This window comes from Tuber melanosporum (assembly GCF_000151645.1).
Source record: "Tuber melanosporum whole genome shotgun sequence assembly, scaffold_112, strain Mel28".
NCBI classification, from domain to species: domain Eukaryota; kingdom Fungi; phylum Ascomycota; class Pezizomycetes; order Pezizales; family Tuberaceae; genus Tuber; species Tuber melanosporum.
The window spans coordinates 105,079-123,316 of NW_003298769.1; the positions used below are offsets into that span (position 1 = coordinate 105,079).

The following is an 18,238-nucleotide window of genomic DNA, read 5'->3' on the forward strand; positions in this document are numbered from 1 at the left end:
ATGGCGTTTTTGGACCGGTGAGTTTTGTCTCACTCCACACCGCTCCCCTCTCCTTCGGAGGATGTATGATAGTAGGGAATGGACGGACTGACGAGGTCAGCGTAAATATCGCAAATGCAGTGATATTCGGACTGAAGGAGGAACTGAAGCTCAGTGGCCTGGAGTATAATACTTGTTTAACTATATTTTTTGCGCCGTATATTTGTTTGTTCCGCTGCCCATCCTCCTTCTTTTCAGGGAGCTGACCCAAAGTAGTATTAGAAATCCCGTCGAATGTATTGATGAAGAAATTGAGGCCTCGAGTTTGGCGTAAGTTTATCATTGACACCCCCCTCTTGAATACTCGGTTATTTTTTGGCTCTTGATCTTTTTTCTCCCTTTTTCCCCGGGGGGGGCTTGTGCTCTGGGACTTTACTTACGAGTATTTGCTGGGCCTGGGGGAGTGAATTAAAGTTCCGATATGTATGTTCATGTTCGGACTCGTTACTACGATGCAGGGATTCGTACACAATTATACCGGGATTCTAACGACGAGGTTTCTCTTGGGTGTTTTTGAGTCTGGTAGGTTTCTTCCACTTGCTTGCTCAATCCGCTATTTGGAAGATGTGTGTGATGGTTGTCCCGTGAAGGAATGTTCCCAGGATCTTTCTACTTGATTTCCATGTGGTACAAGCGTGAAGAAGCGCAGAAGCGGTGCACTTTCTTCTTCTCATCCACTGTTTTTGCTGGCGCTTTTGGTGGCTTGCTTGCGAGTGCAATTGGACTTATGGACGGGAAAGGTGGGTATCGGGGGTGGAGGTGGATCTTTATTCTTGGTAGGTTTTTTTTCTTTTACACTCACAGCACAATGCCCTGCGGAAATTGGACTATTCTAATTGAAATTGAAATGTACAGAGGGTGTATTGACCTGCGTCATCTCACTCCTCTTCTACTTCATTATTACCGACTTCCCCGAGGGGGCTACCTTCCTAACGGACGCTGAGCGGGAATTCGTTCGAGACCGCCTCAGAGAGGACGTTGGCGACCCGGTTCAGGAGGCCAAGTTGACCCCAAAGGTCACCCTCGGCGTCTTTAAAGACTTCAAAATCTTCATCGGAGGATTCATGTACTTTGGCATCGTCGTGCCAGCCTACGGGTATGCATATTTTGCGCCCACCATCATCCGGCAATTTGGGTACAGCCGTCAGTTCACCCTCCTGCTTCTACATGAACACAAAAAAAATCAGAAGAATATTGACTCAAGGGGTAGCAATCCAAACCCAACTCCGCTCCGTTCCCCCATGGGCCGTCGCCTTTGTCTTCGCAATGACTATAGCGACAATCTCCGACAGTGTAAGGCACCGCTTTCTCTTCACGGTAGTCCCAATTTGCATCTCTATGGCGGGCTTTATCATCCTCTTGACGGTCCACAACAACATCCACGTCCAGTACTTTGCTCTCTTCCTAGCAGCAATGGGAATGTATACCGCTATGCCGGTCGTCATCTGCTGGTTCAACACAAACTGTGCTCCCACCCCTCTCTCTACCGTACCCGCAAGCTAACAAAAGACCAAAAAATAGTGGGAGGGCATCACAGAAGAGTAGTCGGCACAGCCTGGCAAATCGGCTTCGGTAACGTCGGCGGTGTTATATCTACGTACTCGTTCCTGTCGAAGGATGCCCCAAGGTTTACGAAGGGGTACTCAATCGGCCTGGCGTTCATGTGCTTTTCGGTGCTGTCCTGTATAGCGTACTTCTTGGCCGTGAGCCGGGAGAATAGGAAGAGGGATCAAGGCATTGATAAATACTCTGGCGCGACTGAGGAGGAGAAGAAATCTCTTGGGGATCTGAGTCCGGATTATAGATATTTCTTGTAGAGCTTTCCAAGTATTCCTCTTCCTCCATTCTTGCTCATTGTTGCTGTTTGTGAGAGATGGGTGGGTGTGAGAGGGAGGGGAGGGGAGGGGAGGGGAGGGAAGAGAAGGGAGGAGAAGGGAGGAGAAGGTATGACCAGATGATGCAGGTTCATGTCTGTTCCTTATGCAACTTGGCATGATAATTATTTACTTATTTTTATTTGGGCGAGTGTTGCACTATATATACTACCTAGCGCATGGATATCAAATGAACCGGCATGGCCCACGATAATTTTAAAGCGTCTGCGATTACATAGATAGTCTCTACATGCGCTGATACGCTGTGGAGACGACGATACCTCCTAGCAACCTATCATACAATACCACTATGATAGCAATAACAGAGCATGCCACCTATCTAGCTAACCCATCTCGGTCGAAATACTGTACCCTCCCATCCAGCTCAAAATAAACCCCTCACTGAATAAACTTCCTCATTTTCTATTCCTTCTAATGCTCCTTCCTGTACAATGCAAACATTCAGCCTATGCAGATTCAACCCAGACTGTTTCCCGACGGGCCCCCACGAACCAACCAATCAAGCATCAATCAACCACCACGAACGAAACTACCACCGAGTGAGAATACATGTTCCGGTAAAGTCCAGACCAAACCAAACCAAACCAAACCAGGCCCCCGGAAAAGAAAAGAAAAGAAAAAAGGCTCTAACCCAAACCTCCGTGAGCCGGCCACTTGCAACCGCCAAGACGGGGCAGCGCGTCATGGCACAACCTCTCCATAATATCACACTGTAGCAATCGACTAGACCAAACTGCTAGCTAATGTGGTGGTAAATTGGGGGGAAAAAACGGTAGGAAGGAAAGAGGTATTTACCCCTCACTACACCCAACTCCCAATTCCGGTTTTTTATTTTCTTCCCTCCAATGATACCTGCTTAAATTATCTTCGTCTTTTTTAACAGCACACTTCATTTTTTTAATTTTTTTCCTTCTTCCTATCTCCCCTAGTATCCCGAGGCTCATCTATTTAAGATAATTCGATTCCATCCCTTCTCTCTTCCTACCCATCACCATCAAAGCAGTCCGCAGTCAATCCAAGCTCTCGATACCAATACCAATACAATGAGCCTTTCTATCTCTTCAGTTTCGACGAAGCCCTTCGGTAAGCTTGTTTATTTGGATTATTACTATTATTAGGGTCCCATCACGTCATAAGTCATAGCTAACCCAGTCATTCGTTATCAGACGGCCAGAAGCCCGGAACGTAGGTCAAACTTTAAACACCCGGGACTCAATCAATTCGTTCTATCAAACTGACAGGAGCTCAGTTCCGGGCTCCGTAAGAAGGTAGCAGTTTTCGAGCAACCAAATTACACCGAGAACTTCATTGCGGCACTCCTTCAAGCTATCCCTGAAGGAGCCGAAGGATCCTTCCTCGTAATTGGCGGTGATGGTCGTTACTACAACCCTGAGGCCGTCCAGAAGATTGCAAAGATTGGCGCTGCTTATGGTGTCAAGAAATTGCTCATCGGGCACAATGGTATCTTGAGCACCCCGGCTGCTAGCCACGTTATCCGAAAGAGGAAAGCCACCGGAGGAATTCTGTTGACTGCTAGTCATAACCCCGGCGGTGAGTTAAGCTTCAATTGCAGGTGAAGTTTAGGGCTAATTGATAATAGGACCTAAGGAGGACTTTGGAATCAAGTATAACCTGGCCAATGGTGCACCAGCCCCTGAGAAGGTTACCGATAAGATCTATGAGATTACCAAGATAATATCAGAGTACAAGATCGCCGATATCCCTGATGTAAGCCCTCCGATACATTTACAGATGGTTCGCTAGCTAATTCAATTAGATTGACCTGGCAACAATTGGAACCAACACTTATGGCCCTCTAGAGGTAGAAATTATTGACTCCGTTGAATGCTATGTCTCCTACATGAAGGAGATCTTCGACTTCCCTCTCATCAAGTCCTTCTTTGCCTCAAACCCCAAGTTTCGAGTATTGTTCGACGGCCTGCATGGTGTTACCGGTCCATATGGTATTGCCATCTTCCAGAAGGAGCTTGGGCTCCCACCCAACTCTACACAAAACTGTGTGCCACTTCCCGACTTTGGCGGTGGGCATCCAGACCCTAACCTCACCTACGCAAAATCATTGGTTAAGGCTGTGGACGAGGACTGTATCCAATTCGGAGCCGCCAGTGACGGTGACGGTGACAGAAACATGATTTACGGAGCTAACGCATTCGTATCACCCGGCGACTCTTTGGCTATCATCTCTCATCATGCAGACAAGATCCCATACTTCAAGAAGCAGGGTGTCTTCGGATTAGCCCGGAGTATGCCCACTTCAGGTGCTGTCGACCTTGTTGCCAAGAAGAAGGGATTGGAGTGCTATGAAGTCCCCACGGGATGGAAGTTCTTCTGCAACCTCTTCGATAGCGACCGACTGAGCATCTGTGGCGAGGAGAGCTTTGGAACCGGATCGAACCACATCAGAGAGAAGGATGGTGTCTGGGCCGTCGTAGCCTGGTTGAACATTATCGCTGGTGTTGCTGAAGAGCTGCCAGCTGGGGAGGAACCCTCGATCGCTAATATCCAGAAGGACTTCTGGAAAGAATATGGACGTGAGTTACTCTCAATCTATGTGATAACCGACGCGTAAGCTGATCAGGAAAGGAACTTACTTCACTCGTTACGACTACGAGAATGTTGACTCGGCTGGAGCTCAAAGGCTTGTAAATGCCTTCCAGGAAATGGTTGATGACGAGTCATTTATCGGCAGCGAGATTTCCGGAAGGAAGGTTACAGACGGTGGTAACTTTAGCTACACCGATCCCATTGACGGGAGTGTCTCCAAAAATCAAGGTCTGTACGCCAAATTTGACGATGGATCGAGAATTGTTGTCCGGCTGTCCGGAACCGGGAGCTCAGGAGCCACCATCAGATTATACCTAGAGAAGCATGAAGCGGTATGATTTATATCAATTTTACGATGACCGTATCGGGGCTAACATTGATTTTATAGGATGAGATCAAACAGCTGCTGGATGCTCAAGATTATCTCAAGGGAAACATCAAGCTCGCTGTGGACTTCTTGAAATTCAACGAGTTTGTCGGAAGGGAGAAGCCTGATGTTATGACTTAAATAGGTATGGCAGGTATGGCATGGTTTGCACATACAGTTTGTGGTAAAAAAGAAAAAAAAACCATCTGTAGCACTCCGTTTCTGTCTCATTATTACCTTGGTAATTCCCTTGAATTGATATCTGAGCCTTGATTCAACCGAGTTGCCCTTTGTGATCTGCTCGTGATATCTCCCGAAGTACTGTACCCTAATGGGATATACGATTTGATGAGTATCAGGTGTGGGATTTTCTCCATCCCGCACAGCCTGCCAGCTGAGGAACCCTCTTGGATCGCAGAGCGTTCTTCTCGTTAGCGAGTGATGAGACATGATAGGTATTGGCCGCTCAGGACGCAACTAGTCTTAGCGTATTTGCCCGCGCGTGAGAGACCTGGAGCCATGCATAAATTTAAACCTAGGCCAGGTGCGAAGCTATGACATGAGAATGAGAATGATTTGGTGTCAGATGTCTTCCCTAGCCCCAAACCCTGACTGTCTTGGACCCTTGGAATAAGGTTGTCCTGACATGAAATCTCGGGTCAACCAGAGCATCCCACCGGTGAGTCCCAAAGTGTACCGTAGAGCGTAGAGGTTGCAACCAAGAGGGTTAATTATGATACGCTTTGGAAGTGTTGGTATACCATAGTGTACTCGTAGAGGGAAAAACTCGTACAGTAGCTAGCCGCCTTCGACATTAGCATACATTCTCTCGGAAGAAACAATTCCTGGGGAAGCCAAATAAATACAATGACGTCGTGTTTGTTTCTCGGCAAGTGCATGTTTACAAAATTCTGGTGCCTCGCGCCTCGCCAAAGGATGAGATTCCATACCTTGGAGGGCGGCTATATGATAGGATAAGTTAATTGTTGCCAACCCAGCAAAAAAGCAACCAGCCCATGCTAACCGGCCACTTCGTACCCAATGATACACCAAAGATTTCGTGGACCTTTTTCTGCCCTACCTTACGTACGCAGCAGATCCAGCTTCTTGTCCCAGAATACGTTCTCTCCTCCTTCCTTCCTCCCTCTCCTTCTTGTCCTCACCGTGCCGTATACATTTCTCTCTTTACAATTGATCCCACCATTCCCAACGGAAGACAAATAGCTTTATCAACAAACCACCACAAACATGAGCTCGTCCAAGGAAGAAGGGGGTGCAGTTCCCGCTGCTGCTAAGAGCTCCTGGGGCCCATTCCTGAAGGTCAGATGCACAGTTCACACTGTCCCCATAATACTCACCAATTACTGACCTTCTCACAGTCCATCGCGTCATTCACTGGGGATCTAGCGAGTCTAACAGCTCCAGTAAATCCCTCCCTATAAACGGCCCCCTTTCCCAACAATCTTTGACTGATTTTCACCATTCTTAGCCATTTATATTGAGCTCTACCAGTTTAACTGAGTATTCGGGTTATTGGGTATGAACTATTTCCCCTCATTAGCAGGAACACGTGTAGTGTTCCTTACAACTGTTGTGAGACCCGGGACACTCTTCTGACTACGGTGACCTGCAGGCTGAACATCCTGAGATATTTGTTGCGCCAGCTCAAGAGAAAGACCCGCAGAAGAGAGCTCTTTTGGTGCTCAAGTGGTTCCTGACCACACTCAAGCAGCAGTATAGCTCAAGAAACGAGAAGCTGTAGGACACCGCCCTACCTTCGTCCCGGCGGCCCGCGACTAATTTGGCGTTACTAGCGGTTCGGAGAAGAAGCCACTCAACCCCTTTCTGGGGGAACTGTTCCTCGGAAAATGGGAAGATCCCACCGGAAAAATTGGAGAGACTCAATTGATATCCGAGCAAGTTAGGTGAGTCGACTCTCGTTTAGCGCGGGATAGAAGCTAACCTGACCCGAATCTGAACAGCCACCATCCTCCTGTTACTGCCTATGCCATCTTGAACCAGAAACAAGGCGTCAAGCTTGAAGGCTACAACGGCCAGAAGGCTTCTTTCTCGAGAGGTACCATTTCAGTAAGGCAGGTTGGGCACGCCAAGTATCACTTGAAGAAATTTGATGAGGACTGTGAGTCGATCTCAAACGACCAGTAATTTCAAATTAATGCTGATCATACAAAGATCTGATTACCCTTCCTTCTCTACATATTGAAGGGATTGTATACGGATCTCCATATGTTGAGCTGAACAGGAGCAGCACAATCCACTCCTCTACTGGATATGTCGCCCAAATCGATTACAGCGGAAAGGGGTGGGTCACCGGAAAAAAAAACACCTTTTCCGCAACCTTGAGGAAAGAAGGTAGCAAGGACATCCTTTATACGATCGATGGGCAATGGTCTGATGGCTTCGTCATTAAAGAAGGAAAAACAAAGGAGGTGAGAGAATAGCTTGTTACTATTTATATTTTTTCCAACTCTTTTTTTAAAAAAACCGTACTCATGACTTGTTGGAACAGCTGGAAACTTACAACGCAAAAACTACCGAGATCACACCTCTTTATATCGCGCCAAACAAGGAACAAGATCCTCTCGAGTCTCGTCGTGCATGGGCTAAGGTTCAGGAATCAATTAATACGGGAGACCTAGAGACTACCGGTATTGAAAAGTCCAAGATTGAGAACGAGCAGCGTGAGTTGAGGAAGAAGGAGAAGGAAGAAGGTAGGGAATGGGAGAGGAGGTATTTCACCAGAGTTATGGACGACCCCGTATTCACAAGGTTGGCCGAAAGCCCTGGTATTGCCGCAGAGGAAGGAAAGACAGATGGTATCTGGATCTTCGACGAGAAGAAGTTTGCCCAAGTAGCCGAGAAGACAAGAGTTGTAGAGGAGGCAAAGGCTGAAGAGGTGGTCACCACTGCCGCTTAGGCAAACATAAAGTAGACTTATTTGCAACACGGATGCTCTGAGGCTCTTGCTCCCTAAATGTCAGGGTATGGAATTCTTTTCCTGGTTTATCTCTGAGCTGCACTGTACATGACCTACAGAGATGGGAGCAAAAATGCAGCGAGAGTCTTTAATTGTATCTTTATCACCTGGAATTCTTTCTACATTTCAGCTGTCTTCATTAAATTTCTTTACTTTCTTTACCACTCCCTCAAGTGAGCAATATACAAATATCTGGAGCAGGAAAATCCCAGGATGCTAGGATGATGGCATAATATGAGCTGTTTTATAGTGTCATTTCTTTAGTTTATCATAATTTTATCCCGCAGTGACAGGCGCAGATGAGGTTATTAAATTTGATTTTGGAATTTCCTCGGCCCGCTAATTTTCCAGGTTTCTGCGCTTCCCCCGCTCTCACCCCACCAACTAGATTACGGACCCGAATAAACATTCAAGCTCATCCACCATCTCTCATAACCACGACACAACTACCATCTTTGCCATCAACCAGAATAACTTTTGGGCTTTCAATTTCGTTTTAACAATTCGGCAAAAATGGTATGTCTTTACCTACCTTTCAATTGATTCAAATTTGACGTCCTCACTCTTATACTAACTAAGCCTGATTACACCTACAAAGGTCCGCAAGTTTTTTGTGGGAGGAAACTTCAAGTCCAACGGGACAATCACCCAGATCAAGAGCATCATCGAGGGGCTCAACAATGCTTCTCTGGACCCCAATGTTGGTTCGTTGTTCACAATTCTTTTCTTCCACAAAGAATCTCCCTCCCTAAGCAAGCAAGTAAATGAAATACTAACGGGAATACCCAGATGTTGTAATTTCCCCACCAGCAATCTATCTCCTCCTTGCCAAAGAGATTGCCAGCAACGGTGTCCAGGTCGCTGCCCAGAACGTTTATGACAAAGGAAATGGTGCGTACACTGGCGAAATTAGCCCAGAACAATTGAAGGATGCTGGTATCAACTGGGTCATAATCGGACACAGTGAGCGTAGAGCCCTTCTCGGGGAGAGCGATAGGGTTTGTTTTCCACTGTGTTCAGCAGCCGAACTTTCTTTTTTTTTTAAACGATCGAGGCGTATGTGGGGGTTTGCTGATGTGAGGTGTTTGTAGTTTGTCGCTTCAAAGACTAGGGCAGCGCTTGCCGGGGGTTTGAGCGTGATTTTGTGCATTGGGGAGTCGCTTGAGGTTTGTTTTTCCTCTCCTTTGCTCTCGCTATCACATGTGGTGGTAGTGGTGGTAGTGGTGGCTGGTGCGAGATAAGATGGAATACCGGTAGAACTGACAGAATAATTTCTGTAGGAGCGCGAGGCTGGAACAACTATCGATGTTGTCACAAGACAACTTCAGGCTGTTGCTGATGAGGTCAGCGACTGGTCTAACATTGTCATTGCCTACGAGCCCGTTTGGGCTATTGGTACTGGAAAGGTGGCTACTACTGAAGTACGAACCCTCTGACTTTTCATATGATGGTAATAGAAACTGATAATTGGGAAAACAGCAAGCCCAAGAGGTCCACGCCGCCATCCGTGACTGGTTGAAGAAGACCGTCTCTGATAAGGCAGCCGAGGGGACCAGAATCCTTTATGGGGGAAGTGTCACTGACAAGAATTCCAAGGAGCTTGCTACCCAGCCTGATGTTGACGGTTTCTTGGTTGGTGGTGCAAGTTTGAAGCCTGCCTGTGAGTTATCCACTTCACCTCCCTCACTCCTGGTGGTTGGTTCTGGTGTTAATGGCTTGGGCAGTCGTGGACATCATCAACTCTGCTGCTTAGACACCAAAACAGTAGATACATATGGGAGAAAATATTCCACTAATACAATAAAATAAAACCTTGCAATTTACCGCACCAGTATCCTAGTAATGCATTTGCCTTACAAGAGCCCTTTTCAATAGCATTCCCCCAAAACTGTGATTATGTTCTCATGACCAAGGGCAAACGAGTCCATAACAATAATCACAGATAAAATTAATATTGTAAAAACCCTTGGGATTCACTACCATACAAGTACGAGTATCTCAATCAGCCCGTTATCCTATGATAGGTTTGGTTTGACAGGTTAGCAGAATTGCGAACACCAGTTAACGAGATCCAACACATCCAGTGTACTCTTCTTTTACTATATCAGGAGAACGCTAATCCTTCTTGAAGAGTCTTGTCTCTGAATCCAGAGGTTACAGAGTTCTAGTGGAGATAGTGAATTCCAAGATTACTGTGTCATCCATCCCATTCAAATAATAAATTAGACTAGAGTAATCTGCCCCAACGACAAGCGCAAAAAAAACAAGACAAAAGCAACTTGCACGCCACCCGAGCACCATAATGTCCAAAACTCCCATTCCAGTTCCCATGACCTCTAATCTATCCTTCCCCATCCTCCCTTGACCCCCCACCATTACATTAACTTAACACCCACCACCTCCACCTCCACCACCATCACCTCCACCACCACCACATCTGCGCTCAAAGTCAGTGGGCCCAAGAACAAGAACAAGAACTATAAAAGAAAGACAAAAACTCACCCGGAACCACCCCAATCGCCCCAACCACCACTAAACATTCCCCCCCCACTGTGGAACCCACCACTACTCTTCTTCTTCTTCTCCCTCTTCCTCTTGGGCTCAACGTTGACAGTATAGTTTCCGGGCGCGAGGTCCTGCTGTGACCGACGAGGCCTCGCCCGAGGGCCGTAAGAGCGCTCAGTATCGCTCCTTGAACCGAAGCACATTTCACCGAACGGAAAGTTTGATTTGTAGTAAAAAAACGTAGTTGTTGGAAGTGTACCGCACCGTATAATATTATGATAGTGAACTGATTCCAACTCCAAAGCAGCGAACCCCCGAACATTAAATATTCCTTCCTCCTCGTACCTACTATACGTACGCCATGATCTGATCTGCCTTACCTGACCTCACGCTACCATACCGGTAGAGCATACCGTCTCACAGCAACCATCGCCTCACAGCCCATCCATCCAAAACAAAACACCAAAACCTCTCTCACGATACGATACGATACGACGAGGTGGGGATTCCACTACCGTATAAGGCCCGACCCCCGCCGAGGCAGACTTCTTTCTTCCCTTCTTTCTCTCCTTCTCTCCAGACAAGACCAGAGCAACTGCGCTGCACTGCACTGCACTTCGTATTACGTTACGATGTATGGCTGTGCCAATGACGAATATCATAGGACGGTACGTAGGTTACACGAGATATGAGGCGCTGTATGAGAGTGTAAACCCCGGTACTAGCAGCTAGTATTCGTCGGGTACTCGAGTACGAGTACACTAGTATCCCGGAGGGATAATTTTTCCGTCTACCGGTACAGTACTCGTACTCGTACATACCCCCTTTTTTCTCTTTTTTTTTTTTTTTTTTCAGCCGGTGAAGTTTGCGCTTTTGTAAAGTACAGTACAGTACCGTATGGCGGGCAAGGCACCTTTTTTTCCCACACTCCTACGGCGGAAGCTATGCTGAGAGGATTATAATCGAGTTGACCGCAGCGTGAGTTATATAGCATACTATGGTACAGTACAATTCCGAACGCTCTGTCGGGGAGGGAAAGTTACCTTGTGGCAATAATCGGTATTTCGTCGAGTTGGTCGGTTCCGCAGGGAAGTGAACGAAATATCGAGCGCGCTGCTAACATAACTTAAATTACTGCGGGGACGAAATGGACGGGACAACTTCAACTCGGCAGAGTCCGATGGGACGGGGAGGAGGGAATGGCTATTATGTGTCTTTTGACGAGACTAGGCTATCAGTCTTCATGGCTTAGTTGGTTAAAGCGTCGGTCTCATATTTACGCAAGGTATGACCCACTCTTCAGATTTGGGATATCCGAAGGTCGCGAGTTCGACTCTCGCTGAGGACAATCTTTTTATTTTTATATATTCTTTTCAGACGAGCGTGGAGGAACTGGATACTGTAGATGTGCGTAGAAGGGTAGTACCATGGCAGCAATCGGATACCCCGCGGCTCATTCTGGGTAAGTTGCTTCAGCCCAGAAGTGGTGGAACCACGGTTTAAGCATTGCATGGAAGTGATTACTATCGAGGTTTTAAGCACCCGCGTGCGTTCTGGAGTCGGAAGGGCAGTTAATCGCAACTATATCTGGTGCGCCAGCCTAGAATGGTAGGACCTCGGTTTAAGCACTGCAAGCAAGTGATTACTTCCCCGCCTGCGTTCTTAAGCTTCTTTGAAGAGGCTTAGATAAATTGTTGCAATAGTAACGCAGATCCAGAAAGCCCAACTTCCGGCGATGGTAATTGGGAAATTTTATGCTTCATTGCTAATTTGTCTGGCAAGTTCAAAATGGTTGTCCAGCTTAAGCACAATCCCACTTTAAGAGCGTGCCCAATCCCGATAATGAGTGCCTTAGCCCCAACAGTCTAAATTCCATTATCCGATTGTTCTAATACCAACCGCTGTACCGTACAGTACCCGAGTAGAGAAGAAAGCGAAAAGTACTCATTTACACCGAAAGTAAAATAAGGATAAAGATAAAATCTGGATGCCCCTACTCCAAAGAAAAAAGAAAAAAGAAAAAAAACAAACAGAATCAATCAATCAACTTCCCCGACCTTTCCTACAAGGCCGACTAAGCAGGAAGACAAATGGTATAAAAAAGATGTACAAGAAATGTAAAAGTCATTAAACCGTCCGGTGTATAATCTGCCCAAGATTCCCAACCCAAGCAGTTTTTTTCCTCCTTTTTCTTCTTTCATCTATGCCCTCTGTATCCGTCGTAGCCGTCGTAACGTGGCTGTGGGTATTGCTCCGGGTAGTCCGGATTATAGCCTAGATGCGATGAACCCGGCCTATTTATGCTCTGCGAGCTGCGGGTTTGTTCGTAGTGTTGCTGGTCACTGAGCAAATGCCTGACCGACTCGGTTTCGCTTCTAGTATCGTGGTGACCGTAGTCCGTTATTGGCTCTGGGCTTGCGAGGCCTCTGTCGCTCATATATGGGCTCTCGGGGCGGTGGCCGTGTCGGAAACCTGGTGATGGTGGGCCGTGTTGGGCAGATGGAACAGGAGCGTAGTCGGTTCCACGGTAGCCGCCCCCTAATGGAAGAGGGCTCAGGCCCCTCCGTGGCCGGGTTGACGGAGAAGCTGGTCTAGACGAAGCCGGAGAACCAAACCCACGAGGTGTAATGTATCCACGGTCGCTGAGACCGTCCGACCCTACTCCATATATTGATCCCCCATGATCCTCTGCAAATTCAGCCCTATGCCTAAAGTGCTCAAAGTCCATATCCGCTTCCTCAACTATTTCGAACCGACCACCAAAGGGATCCTGTCTTCTACCGGCGTCTCCTCGATGCATGTTATCCAGGCTGATACCACCAGCACCCTGAGAGGGCTCAGAGTTTATTCTCCCAGAGTATATTTGTGCCAACACATGTCTAGCTTTAGCGTCGACCATAGGAGTGATCAGGCGGCGGTTCAATGCTGGGTGGCCGTATCGCTTATTGAAATGATCCTTCTGGATCCCCTTTCCAACACCGTAAAGGCTCTCCCTGTCAGAGCCCCTAGTGTGATATCGGATCTTGCCATCAAATTGATTGCGGCAATAGAACTTGAACCCAATCAAGATGAAGAGCAGCGGAATAACGCACAATGCAGCTTGATAGGTGTGTCGTACCCAGACAACCAAGGCTACAACGACATTGAAAAGACCAGCTGCGAACAGAAAGCGGTTGAAAAGAAACTACAACTCGTTAGTATTATGCCCATACCCTAACAAAAACAAAGATGACTATTACCCTCCAGAATGCACCCCCACTCTCGACCTTGGTGACAAAGATGTACATGAGCAGGTACTTCTTCAAGAAGCTATCGATGAGAAAGTATAAGAACGCAACAGGCAACACAAGTGGTTGAGTGGTGGAGAAGGCCAATGCGATTGTCGCATAGAACAAGAACTACCCCGCAAAAGTCAGCTAACCTACTGAAGGTGGAGAGGCAGGTCGTACATAATTGTAATAAGTGGCGTAATCGAATGGAGGTGGAGCAGTCCACTCGATCTTCTCTCTAGGCGTAGGTGACATGAAATGTCTCTGGAAGCTTTTTCCAATCAAACTGACTATCTGGGCCAAGTCAAGCAGAGCTCCTAGATTCCTCTGAAGTAGGTACGTGATCCAGAAAGTAGAGACTTCAAAAATCGCAAGAGCAATTCTAGTAGCCAGCCCAAGGTTTTTGATCGTGTCCCATGTAACCTGCGTTTTCTGTGATGTCTCAACCAAGCCTTGAATTGTAGTCCACATCGTCTGAAATTCTCGGTTAGCCCATACCTCTCCACATGATCCATATGAGGGGGGACACCTACCCCGAACAATGTAAAGACGACCAAGTTGTTCAACACAAAGAAGATATACAACTTGTGAGTGACATGACGCTCTCGGGACGATTTTGTGAGGTCACTAGAAACCAGTCAGGTTACACACCACAGCCCAAAAATAAGGCCACTACTCACCCTTGCCATTGAGAAATACGTCTCATAATAATAGGCAGAAGGAGATAGACGATTGAAGTGATTGTCGGTGCGGCGAAACCCTGTCTACAATCCCCCAACCCGTTAGTTCACATCCAGACCGTGAAGGCAGAACAAGCGGCATACACAACAGCAAAGAACCGACTGTTCCGTATCAGAAGGCTGTTAAACTCGGGAAACAGCGCTGCAATGTTATGTAAATTCGACAGGAAAACAGCGATGAGCGCGTTAGGAACCACATAAAGGATGGACAATCCAATGAATAGCACATTTCCTATAAAACTATTCCAACGTCTCTTCGATTTTGGGCGACTGTTTCAGGTCAGTAGAGCTCCGAATCATACAGCCTTTAGGCGAATACTTACGTCAGATTGTCCCAAATGATATCGTTTGACCTCGGGGCTAGCATGATCGAAGTTCCTTTGGGATGCTTCCCTCTGGCCGCCTTGGCAGCAACATGCGCACGGGAAATGCTCGGGTGGGACACAAAACCATACTGTAGGGCGTCCCGACTATCAATGGTTTCGCGGACATTTTTGATCCTATCCTCCAGCTCCTTGATACGGCCCCCATAATACTCGATAGCATCAACCTTGGTATCATGGCGCATAGATTTGTCTTTTTTCGAGGGCTTGCACAAAGGCCGTGTTGGAGGAAGGTTATCAGGGTGCTTCAAGTATTTTGCCAGGTAACTCTCCAGCTGCTTAACAGCAGTTGCATGCTCCTCAATAAGTTCCGGGAGGTCCTTGACATTTCTACCAATCAATGACTTTCCGTCCCCATTATCGGGAATACTTAATCCCCCAATTATCTTGTCAATTCCGTCATCAGAGCGATACGATTTCGGGATATCCGTGACCTAAGATAGGTTAGCTTTCTGAAACAATTCACGTGACGGATGAAGATCTAGCAAGATTACCATCAATGTCTTTGAATGCGTGGATACTTGGTACTCATCACTCTCAAAGTAATTCTGCCGTAGCTTCAGGACGGCCTTATAATTCCTCCACAAAAAGTACATGATGATGAAATCAAAGAGCCAAGCGACGCAAACATGGGCCCACATGCACTTCCCCCAGGCATAATATGGACTCATGAGAATGAACCACCGAGTCGAGCTGGCATATGATCCACTCCAACTATTCTTGAGGTTGCAACTAACGTTCACCGGAATCATGACCAAGCACCCGATAAGCCCCAGGAAGAAGAATATCGTCCGACACATCCTCAAGAACCGTAGAAAAACAACGGCGTCAAGCCCTATCTTGTCCACCAAATCCGACTCATGGCACTTAACAAGAGGTCGAAACCAGGAAAACCATCCTTTTGAAATCTGTGGAGGTGCACGTTTGTCGTCCGCGTGCCGTAACTTCGGAGCGTATACCACGGTATTGTAGGGTCGAATCAAACACCAGCCCAATAGTATAGCCGCAGAGATCCCTAGCGAAGTACCCAAAGATGCGAAGAAAGCTTCAGTTGTAAAGGATTGCCTAAAGGGTGACTGGACGAGATCCAGGAACTTCTTGAGTGTATCATTGGATTCGTGCTGTCGTTTTGCCAGATGCTCCAGACTATCGAGGAAGCAAGAGTCCATAACTTGGTAATTCGGCAACGGTTCTTTGCAGGACCAAGGATAGTGTTTTATAAGGTAAAAAACGAGGGATGGAGCCTCAAAGAGAAAAGCGGGGGGAAGGGGTCCCGAACTCTGGTAAACGGAATAAGTTGACTGTTAACGAGTGCAAAAAGGCTAGGTCCTCCCTCCTATTTCTCCTTCTCCTTTGTATGATGGTGGTGTTACCCCGGAAAAAAAACGAACGACGACAATTGATATTATTCTCCCGGACAACAAAGGTGGAAAGGTGTTGTCCCAATAGATTTCCCTCCTCCGCTCACGCTCTCTCCCACCCCTTACTCGACACGGGTGCAACGTTGCGTGGGCGGTGTGACGTTCCCAGATCTGTTTTGCTCTGCAAAGACTAAAAAAAGCAGGTAAACGTTTTCCTGGGGCCCCAGAAGCAGGCGAACCGAAAAACAGGTTGCTAACAGTAGTGACGGTGAGAATGAACGAATCGATGAACGAACGACAGTGAAGTAAACTGAGCTCACAATCCGACAATTGCACACCGAGACTCTTTTACTCGTGTAGTACAAGAACGAAAGTAGAATAAAGTTTTGTAGAGAGAAAGGGAAGAAGAGGGAAGGAAGAAAAGGGTGAACAGGAGAAAATAAATCTTTCTGTCTCTCGGGAACAAGACCAAGCAATGCCCTTCTCCAAAGGTTCCGTGGAAGGTTCCAAGAACTGTGGGTGACAGATGCTCTCTTCCCTCTGCTGCAACAACTCGGCCCTTTTTGGACTTGGGGGGGAAAAGGATGCCCTCTTGGCGTCTTGGAGCTCTCACAGCGAATTCTTCACAATCCCGGTTCCACTATTTTTGGAAAAAAAACCCCCGGGATAACCGAACGACTAATGAGTGATATAGCCCTGTTCAGACGGACACTTTGCCTTCACCATCACCACCTTCCTTCCCCCTTATCTAGGAAGGAACGAAGGAAGGCCTGTGCTGGAGCGGAAGTGATCAAAATAAAAATATAAAAAAAGCAAGAGTTGTCGAGAAATCGTTTACTTTCTGCACTTGCGCCCGGCTGATCTACTAATTACCCGCCTGCTTTTCAAGATCTCCAAGGACATAACTGGTACGGGCAGCGGGTAACACTTCTCACCTCATCATAAGCCCTCAAAATCACATCGCCACCTACGTTAAAAAAAAAAAAAACACTTATTAACATTCTTACTGTAGTGCACAGCACAAGTGCTAATATTCAACAATAATTCCGACACTTTTTCGAATCTCGACTCGGCCTCGGCCATTCTGCTCTACGAGTATGGTACGGACAGCACCATACCTTAAAATAATGGATAACAAAAGTTCTCCCACTGTGCAAGCTGCAGGTATGTCAAGAAAATTCTAGACCATCTATTTTACTCTAGCCACCACACTTTGACATTCGAGCCCTCTCTGTGATCTATTGCGATATCTCCGTCCACTCCAGTAAAAAGATAAAAAGATAAATAATAATCCATATTTTATTTTATTTATTTTTATTTTCTAAATACAGCAATATTGCGACGAGTAAACCCCACGAGTGTCGAACGGCACACACATCCCTCCCCCCTTCACTGCTCATCATGCGGAGGAGGAGGAGGAAACCATCCCGTATGATACCGGTATACACATCACACCACGTCGAAAGGAAATGATCGTCATTAACCATGATCGACGCATATTTGTAATGATTTCTGGGGAGTGGCTACAAGAGTTGAGAATCACACGTGCAGTGCGGCGGGTTCGTGCGGGATTCGGCCCTCGACAGGCAAACCCTGGAACAACGAGTTGAAAAGAAATTCCCAACTGCACACAGTAAGTTGGTATGATATTATGATACTAGTGCGTAAGGCTGTCAAGTCCGGTCTAGTGACTCGCTATGTTCGGGCATGGTCAAGTTAGTGAGCGGCTGTGCAATGTTAGTTGGAAAAAAAAAAAAAAAAACAAGGCCTGGTTGACATGAGCAATCCGGAGTGAACATCAAGTGAAATGGGAAGAGGATGATGCTAAGGCACAGCACCGGTAGGTAGCGTGAGGTAAGAATCATGAAATCTGGTTCAATACCTGTGCAGACCAGTCCCATACCGGTATGATAGTCTAAGGATTTCTCGCAACCCTGATCAGCCCCTTCAGGATCTCTCCCGTTCTCGTCCCTGGAGGAGAGAAGTACTCTAAAGTAAGCAGCAATGCAAACTGGTCCGGGTTTCTGACTTCTATCTATGATATACAAAGCTATATATGGTTATTTTCATGGTGTTTATCAATCAATCAACATAATCCCTGCTTTTTTTCCCACTA

At 46.8% G+C, this 18,238-nt stretch overlaps 5 protein-coding genes; 4 read left to right on the forward strand and 1 right to left on the reverse strand.

The window, feature by feature from the left end:
- On the forward strand, nt 1-1,856 carry GSTUM_00001432001 (uncharacterized protein; the record flags this gene model as incomplete). The annotated part of the gene is made up of 8 exons (XM_002835644.1): nt 1-17; nt 101-204; nt 256-309; nt 454-561; nt 630-815; nt 895-1,182; nt 1,250-1,504; nt 1,561-1,856. The coding sequence occupies 8 exons, from the start codon at nt 1-3 to the stop codon at nt 1,854-1,856; spliced, it is 1,308 nt and encodes a 435-aa protein (XP_002835690.1).
- Nucleotides 1,857-2,764: 908 nt separating this feature from the next.
- On the forward strand, nt 2,765-5,102 carry GSTUM_00001433001 (uncharacterized protein). XM_002835645.2 has 8 exons: nt 2,765-3,017; nt 3,101-3,119; nt 3,184-3,485; nt 3,535-3,662; nt 3,712-4,410; nt 4,465-4,486; nt 4,539-4,831; nt 4,888-5,102. Exons 1-8 carry the CDS (start codon nt 2,978-2,980, stop codon nt 5,005-5,007), a joined length of 1,623 nt encoding a protein of 540 aa, XP_002835691.1. The 5' UTR covers nt 2,765-2,977; the 3' UTR covers nt 5,008-5,102.
- A 1,012-nt stretch (nt 5,103-6,114) lies between these two features.
- On the forward strand, nt 6,115-8,070 carry GSTUM_00001434001 (uncharacterized protein; the record flags this gene model as incomplete). XM_002835646.2 has 8 exons in its annotated part: nt 6,115-6,186; nt 6,246-6,290; nt 6,356-6,403; nt 6,500-6,624; nt 6,681-6,791; nt 6,849-7,006; nt 7,060-7,316; nt 7,397-8,070. 8 exons carry the CDS (start codon nt 6,115-6,117, stop codon nt 7,802-7,804), a joined length of 1,224 nt encoding a protein of 407 aa, XP_002835692.1. The 3' UTR covers nt 7,805-8,070.
- A 28-nt stretch (nt 8,071-8,098) lies between these two features.
- On the forward strand, nt 8,099-9,734 carry GSTUM_00001435001 (uncharacterized protein; the record flags this gene model as incomplete). XM_002835647.2 has 9 exons in its annotated part: nt 8,099-8,127; nt 8,279-8,380; nt 8,463-8,477; nt 8,525-8,568; nt 8,654-8,862; nt 8,956-9,030; nt 9,145-9,285; nt 9,344-9,524; nt 9,589-9,734. The coding sequence occupies 9 exons, from the start codon at nt 8,099-8,101 to the stop codon at nt 9,615-9,617; spliced, it is 825 nt and encodes a 274-aa protein (XP_002835693.1). The 3' UTR covers nt 9,618-9,734.
- Nucleotides 9,735-12,203: 2,469 nt separating this feature from the next.
- On the reverse strand, nt 12,204-16,816 carry GSTUM_00001437001 (uncharacterized protein). XM_002835648.2 has 8 exons: nt 15,256-16,816; nt 14,702-15,195; nt 14,463-14,648; nt 14,319-14,402; nt 14,172-14,265; nt 13,819-14,112; nt 13,609-13,767; nt 12,204-13,553 (listed from the first exon to the last, which is right to left on the reverse strand). The coding sequence occupies exons 1-8, from the start codon at nt 15,928-15,930 to the stop codon at nt 12,567-12,569; spliced, it is 2,973 nt and encodes a 990-aa protein (XP_002835694.1). The 5' UTR covers nt 15,931-16,816; the 3' UTR covers nt 12,204-12,566.
- Between the last annotated feature and the right edge of the window lie 1,422 nt (nt 16,817-18,238).